The following is a 7,698-nucleotide window of genomic DNA, read 5'->3' on the forward strand; positions in this document are numbered from 1 at the left end:
TGCCTTGAGAGTAATCAGAAGCATTAAATGATATAACAAACATTATTGTAGGTGCCTTACAAACATTGTGGGTGCTTAATATTATTTCTTTCTGTGAGCTTACAGTCTCTGTACTTCTACTTATCACAGCACTTTTCACCTTGGTCTGTAATTATCCCCCTGCCAGACCATGAGCCCCTGCAGGACAGGGACGGCCTCATTCAATTCTGTTTCCCTACAACTTGCCTAGAGCCAGCACCTTAGCCTTCAAATTAATTAACAAAGAGGCCACCAGAGGGCAGCCTCACACCCAGAATACAGCCAACCCAAACTGAAGCTCTTAAGTGGCCTGGCATCTGGGTGATGGAGCAGCAGCCTGATGGCTCCAGCAGAGGTTGGGTGTTTGGGATTGTTTGGCATTGCTGTGGGCTCTCCAGGCTTCGGGGTTTGACTATATGTGCTCTTAGTTTGCCTCCCCCTCCCCTGTCTCCTGGACCCAATTCCAAAGTGTGTGTTGCTCAGAAGGGGGCGTCCCCCATACCAACAAGCAACTCTCAGACACAAGCAGGTAGTAGAATTCAACTCAATTCTGACACTATCTACCCAGAGATAGTATCAAATCCCATTTAGGGGTCAGTCCTACTAGACTGTCTTCGTCCGTCCCCCCCCCCCCCCCCCCCCCCCCCCCCCCCCCCCCCCCCTCCCGTCCTCTCAGACACAAGCAGGTAGTAGAATTCAACTCAATTCTGACACTATCTACCCAGAGATAGTATCAAATCCCATTTAGGGGTCAGTCCTACTAGACTGTCTTCGTCCGTCCCCCACCCCCACCCCCACCCCACCCACCCCTACCCCGCTTCAGATGCCAGTCACAAGTCCAGGCCCAAAAGTCACTTCATTAACATAACAAAAAACACCTTTATCACTCTCATCACTTAGGAAATTCCAAGGGTTTTAAGAGCTGTGCCAGAAATGCATGAAGACCGAATATATACGTCTCATTATAAATCACAGTATCACACCTTCCTCCAGGCCCATAGTGTAGGCACATGGGAAAATTACTCCAAATGAGCTGCATACAAAACCTCTCAGCTTCTCTTTCCTCCTCTGAAGAAAGGGTAACCCCACTGCCTACTTGATAGGATTATTGTGAGACTTCAAAGGCATGTAAGGCATAGAGACTGACAAACTAAGTGCTTGGTATAAGTTCGTCGAATGGGTGGATGCCCCGGGATTGCAACGTCTATGACCAAGTGAAGTCATCATGCAGGCAGTGTCCACACTCAGTGATGATGCCCGGTTCAGCCTCCCTGCTCACACTTCCCCGCATTCAGAGCAATGGTGATGAGAACATAGGGATTTGGGGGGCTGAGCTGATTGGGAATCTGACCTATTTGACTCCTCAGTCTCAGAATTTTAGGGACTGAAATAAGCGACCTAGAAGATTATCCTTTTCCAGTCCCACCCCATACTGGGACACCCTCTACAAAACTCCTCTTTGGTTTAGCAATTTTTTAAAAAAATTTACTTATTTTTTACTTATTTACTTTTGGCTGTGTTGGGTCTTCGTTGCTGCACGCGGGCTTTCTCTAGTGGTGGCGAGCGGGAGCTACTCTTTGTTGTGGTGCGCGGGCTTCTCATTGCGGTGGCTTCTCTTGTGGAGCACGGGCTCTAGGCACGCGGACTTCAGTAATTGCGGCACGTGGGCTCAGTAGTTGTGGCTCGTGGGCTCTAGAGCGCAGGCTCAGTAGTTGTGGCGCACGGGCTTTGTTGCTCCGCGGCATGTGGGATCTTCCCGGACCAGGGCTTGAACCCGTGTCCCCTGCATTGGCAGGTGGATTCTTAACCACCGCTCCACCAAGGAAGTCCGGTTTAGAAATATTGAGAAGCAAACGAGGAATGAATTTGTTAAAACATTGAGATGTTGCATGTTAATCATTAGAGGCCCCACTGACTCATCCACCCACTCACTCATTTCCCTACTTCACGAGACACTTTCACCATGCCAATAGCCTCCAAGAAAAATAGGTAAAATGTGCACTTTTGGGGGCAGTCAGGGTCACCCCAGCCTTAGACAAATGGTGTAGAAAGGAGATCGTAGGAAGGAGAGATGAAGGGACCAAACGGACCCTGAGTCCTCAGGAAGCAGTTTCAGGCCAACTCCAAGGTAAGATACTGAACAAAATCGTTTCAATGCCTAGATGAGATAATGGGGTGTTAAAGAGATGACGGGGTCGGGGGGCATGCATTCACAAGGCTGAGTGGACCTAAAAGTATGGTGAGTCATGAGCAGCATGGTCTAGAAAGATGGAAGACAAGGAGAGAGAAGATCAGCATTCTGTTTCTGAATCAGGGTCTGGCTGACTTGGTCTCACTCCCATCAGCTGGGGAATGGAGTTGTGAGACTAACAACAAACAAACTGAACTCTCAGGTTTGAAATTCCCCACACCCTAGCATGTCAGGATGGCCCTGATGCTGAGCTTGGCTTGAGGGCTGGTGTGTATTGGTGAGGGTTGGAGCGACAATGCCAGCGGAAGCCTTGAAATGAGAGCTGAAATAAACTGGCTCTAGGCAGGACCCAGCACTTTTCTCTGTGGGTCTTAAAGTTGCACTTTGTCACTCAGCTGGGAGAAAACAAAATCAAAACTAGAAATATTATGGAGGGGACTTCTGACTATCGGGGTCCCTTCCATCCCCAAGACTCTGTAAAATGTTCAGCAGCAAAAGAATATTGATACAAAATTGATCTGAAAACAGAATGTGTGCGTTTATTTTAATTTTTAACTGAAATTAATTCACATATCATAAAATTCACCCTTTCTAAAGTATGTAATTCAGTGCGTTGTGGTATATTCACAAAGTTGTGCAACCATCAACACTAATTCCAGAACATTTCAAAACCTCCCCAGAAGAAATCCTATAGCCATTAGCAGCTATTCCCCATTCCCTCCTCCCCCAGCCCCTGGCAACCACTAATGTACTTTCTGTCTCTATGGACTTGCTTATTCTGGATATTTCATATAAATGGAATCATACAATATGTGGCCTTGGACGTCTGGTTTCTTTCACTTAGCATAATGGTTTCAAGGTTCACCCACGTTGTAGCATGTGTCAGTACTTCTTTCCTTTTTAAGGCTGAACAGTATAAGAAATATTCCATAGAAACATTTTGTTTATCCACTCATGAGTTGATGGACATTAGGGCTGTTTGAGCTTATTTTACGTGAATGATTATATAAATGCATTTTCTTTCTACCCCTTCCCTCAAATTAAGGACAATCAGTAGCAAAATGAAGCAATGCAAGCAAGCAAACCAGCCAGCAACTGGTACTTAGAGAAAGAAAAGCAGCCTTGGCTTTTAGGCTATGTCACTGAAGAATGGGGCCAAGATTATGGGGTCTCGTTTAAAGCTCCTAATGCCTTCCAATCCCATGTCTGAGATGAGTCTACCCACTAAGACGTCAGTTAATCCACCGGGAAGTCCTTGGATCAGTAAGAAGAACTGAGAGCCATGGTCCGGATCAGTGTTTCTTAATCTGTCTTTCAGAGACTCCTAAGGTTTCATGGAAGTAACACAGGGCCACCAAGGGGGCTGGAGTACAGGCGTACAGGGCTCGGAGCCCAGCCCCCATCCCTGCTTTAACTAGAGCAGCTCTCATTTTAATTGCTTTATTTGTTGAGGTTCCCTCTAAGTGTTCATCTGGAACAAATAAAGGGGGTCCATGGCTAAGAACCTGTTTGGCAACCACTGGTAGGTGGCTGTGGCATCCTTGGACTAGAGTTGGCGCTCCCTGGCAGCCGTTCTTACGAGTTCTTCTGAGGAACCTTGATGGTGACTGTCTTCACCTCTGTGTAGGCCTTAAGCCCATCCTCCCCCAGCTCCCTCCCATTGCCAGATTCCTTAAAGCCTCCGAAGGGCGTGTGGCAGGTGACAATGTTGTAGGTGTTTACCCACACCGTCCCAGCTTGGAGTGCCTGTGTGAAGTACATGGCTTTGTCCAGGTCCTGGGTGAACACAGCAGCAGCCAAGCCATACCTGGTGTTGTTGGCCCTCTCAATCACCTCGTCCATCTTCCTGAACTTGAACAGAGGCTGCACAGGCCCGAAGATCTCCTCCTTGGCAATCCTCATGTCATCCTGCACACCACCAAAGACCGTGGGCTTGATGAAGAAGCCTCGCTCTCCAAAACGCTCCCCACCGCAGAGAAGTTTTGCCCCCTCCTTCTGGCCAAGCTGGATGTAGCCCAGGATTCGTTCAAACTGTTCCTTGTCCACCTGGGGCCCCTGCTGGGTGTCCAGCTCAAAGGGGTTCCCAACTTTCCTCTGCTTAGCTTTTTCCACAGTTCTCTCGAGAAACTCATCATAGATGGATTCTTCAACGAAGGTCCGGGAACCGGCACAGCAGCACTGGCCCATGTTGAAGAACAGGGCTTCATGGCACTGCTCCACGGCGTGGTCCATGTCGGCATCGGCCAACACAATGCTCGGGCTCTTCCCACCCAGCTCCAGGGTGATTCTCTTGAGGTTGGAATCGCCGGCCGCCTTCTGGATCAGGTGGCCCACCTCGGTGGAGCCGGTGAAGGCAACTTTGTCGATATCCATGTGATGGGCAATGGCCGCTCCTGCTGTCGGGCCATAGCCTGTGATGATGTTTACCACCCCAGGGGGAAAGCCCGCCTCTTTGACGAGGGAGGCCAAGTACAGGGCAGAAAGGGGGGTCTGCTCTGCCACCTTCATGACCACAGTGTTGCCCGTGGCAAGTGCCGGGGCCAGCTTCCAGCCCTGCATGACCAAGGGGAAGTTCCACGGGATTATCTGGCCACAGACGCCAACAGGCTCGTGCCGGGTGAAGCAGAAATGCTCGCCATCCATGGGGATGGTCTTGCCATGCCACTTGTCAGCCCAGCCAGCAAAGTACCGGTATACCTTGATGACCTCATCCAGGTCCAAGACATAAGACTCCTGGAAAGGCTTCCCATTGTCCAGGGTCTCCAGTGAGGCCAAGTAGACACGATCCCGCTCCACTAGGTCAGCCAGGCGGTTCAGCAGCCGGCCCCGCTCTGAGGCATCCATCCGGCGCCATGGAGACCCCAGTTGGAAGGCCTCCCGGGCTGCTTTCACCGCCCGATCCACATCAGCCCGGTCCCCTTCAGCCACATGGCCGATGACCTCCCCTGTAGCAGGGTTGACTGTCGGGAAGGTCTTCTTGCTGACCGCGTCTTGCCACTCATTGTTGATGAACAGCTGGTTGTAGCGGATGTCTGGGTTCAGGATGGGGCTGGGGAGGGCTGCTGCTGAGGAGTACGGGGTGGCCAGAGGGCGCAGGCAAAAGAGCCGGGGCACCAGGAAGCGCAGCATGCTGAGTACTCTGGAGAGGGACAGGAGCCAGGGTGAACACGGAGAGGGAAGCAGGGGTCCCCCAAAGGCCCATCAGCTCAGATGTTCCAAGATTCTAGCATAAAGGGGTGTCACCTCTGAAAACATGGATCATAAGGGCTACAGAAGCCCTGAAGAACTCTCTGGTTCAATTCTGTCATGTCCGATCTAGCCTCTTGCTCACTCCTTCACCTCTTCTGGGTCTTCGCTCAAATGTCACCTTCTTAGTAAGGCCTTCCCTGACCACCCTTTATAAAACTGCAACTTTCCTCAGCCCCAGGACTCTCTCGCCCCCATACTGTGCTCTACCTTCCCCCATCTGACATACCAAATAGTATATGTACATGCTTATATGTTTATTGTCTGCCTCTCCCCAACAAAATGGGCTCCATGAGGGCAGGGACTTTTTTTCCTGTTTCATTCATTGCTGTGTCCCTGATACCTAGAATTACACTGGCTACAGAGTAGCTGCTCAGTGGGTAGTTATTAAATGACAGACAGAGGAAACATCAAAATATCCACAAAGGCTGTTTACTAAGGCTGTTTAACTGACCTATGGGTAGAGTAAAAACCCAAGGGACTCAAAGCCAGAGTTGTTGAATGCTGAATGGGGTCGTGCGTATGAAAAGCCTGGCACGCCCACCCAGGTCATCGGACCTGGCGGCACCCTCAGAAACCAGCCCAGCCCAGCCCAGTCCCGGCTTCAGCTTTCCCAGGAGTGCAGTGAGTCGGGCAGCTGGAAAGAAGGCTCTGTTTACTCTTGCCTACAACTCTGAAAACAGTGTAGACTTTATTAAAACAACTATAACATTTAAACAGTCTATATAATTTATTCAATGTAATTTAAATGGTATATAAATTTCCTAGATTCATTAAAGCAGTTACTCTCCAGCTAGGACATCAATCCCTCCACCTCTGCTGTCTCTCTTGAGCCTTACCCCACCAGCCCCCAAAAGGAATTGCACCTGCCCTACCCCAGCACACACACCCTCTGCCACTGGGGAGAGGAGCAAAGAACTCATCTAGGAAAACAAGACCCCAGCCAGGTCCCTGGCTCCACGCAAATCAGTGCTGCCCAGGAAGCCGTCCCTTGGGAAGAAGCTGAGCCAGCAGAACTGTCAGGGGTGCACACAGGTCCACTCTGCTCAGGACTCTGCCCCATGCTGGGACAGAAGCAGCCTTGGGTCCAACAGGCCTGGGTCTGAGGAAGGAGGGGTCCCAGGGGAGGTCAGGATAAGGGGGATGCGGGGTCACTAATCCATGGGGTGGTGGTGCAAGGGCTCAACAGGCGGGAGGGGTGGTCACAGACCAAGGCTGGCAAGCCTGCTTTCATGCCCAGCCAAGGCTGTTTCTACTCTAGGGGCCTATGTGGGGTGTGCACTGGGCCTCCACCTGCATATGGGAAGAGGACTGCTCAAAGTACACCATGCTTTGCAGTTTCTAGGCCACCTTCTCAGTAATTAACTCACCGAGGCTTCCAGCAGCCCTGATGACCCTCATTGTGGAAGAAAGCTGGGGATCAGAGAGGTTCTGGGACTCACTGAAGACACACAGCAATTAAGAATAGGAGCCTCAGGCTGGATTCCCACAGCCCTAGCTTTGTGTTTCTTCCGTACTACGGACAATTTCTTACAGTTCCCACTATTAGCGCCCAATGTGCCAAGGACCGGACCTTCTGGGTCATCGAGGACCAGGTGGCTCCCACCTCACCCTTTCTGCGGGGAGGGAGTGCGTGTCCTGGCCTCTCGGCTACCAGTCAGGGGCCCAGTAGGCCCGGTGGGCGGGAGCGATGAGGCCGAGCTAACCGGGAAGGTTTCGAGGGTGTGAGTCCACGGGGCGATAAGGCGCCAACCCGGGACCCGGGTGCGGAAGGTGGGGTGGGAAGCGTGAAGAGGTTCCTACAGTGCACGCCTCCGGGGCAGAAAGGCCGGCCCCCACGTGGGGAAGCCGAGACCCAGAGAGGAAGCCTCCACTGCAGGAAGGGGAGCTGCGGCCTGTCCGGAGGACCGAGGGGGAAGGGCGCCAGTTACCTGCAGCAGGCTGGCGCTCGCGCTCGGGTGCAGGTTGGGATTCTCACAGGTCTAGCCTGGCCTCTGGCTGGGAGCTCGCCGCAGGCCCCGCCTCCGCGCAGTGGCGGGGCTCAGCCACCAATGAGGCTCCGCCTGTGGGGCACCGCCGACTTCCCGCCCCGCTGCCAAGGCAGCTCCTCCCTCCGGGCGCAGGCGTGTGGGGCTGCTGGGACTGGGGTGATGGGACTGGGGGCGGGGGGCGGGGAGCGCCCGACCTTTCCCACGTCCCAGCGCCCCCTACCCCGGGGGGGGGTATCCCGCAACACGCCAGCG

General features: G+C 52.3%; 1 protein-coding gene across 1 annotated transcript; it reads right to left on the reverse strand.

Moving 5' to 3' along the window:
• Positions 1-2,731: 2,731 nt before the first annotated feature.
• Positions 2,732-7,446, reverse strand: ALDH1B1 (aldehyde dehydrogenase 1 family member B1). Its single transcript, XM_007118565.3, has 2 exons — positions 7,387-7,446; positions 2,732-5,348 (listed from the first exon to the last, which is right to left on the reverse strand). The coding sequence occupies exon 2, from the start codon at positions 5,336-5,338 to the stop codon at positions 3,785-3,787; it is 1,554 nt and encodes a 517-aa protein (XP_007118627.1). The 5' UTR covers positions 5,339-5,348; positions 7,387-7,446; the 3' UTR covers positions 2,732-3,784.
• Between the last annotated feature and the right edge of the window lie 252 nt (positions 7,447-7,698).

The sequence above is a fragment of the Physeter macrocephalus genome, chromosome 9 (genome assembly GCF_002837175.3).
Source record: "Physeter macrocephalus isolate SW-GA chromosome 9, ASM283717v5, whole genome shotgun sequence".
Taxonomy (NCBI): domain Eukaryota; kingdom Metazoa; phylum Chordata; class Mammalia; order Artiodactyla; family Physeteridae; genus Physeter; species Physeter macrocephalus.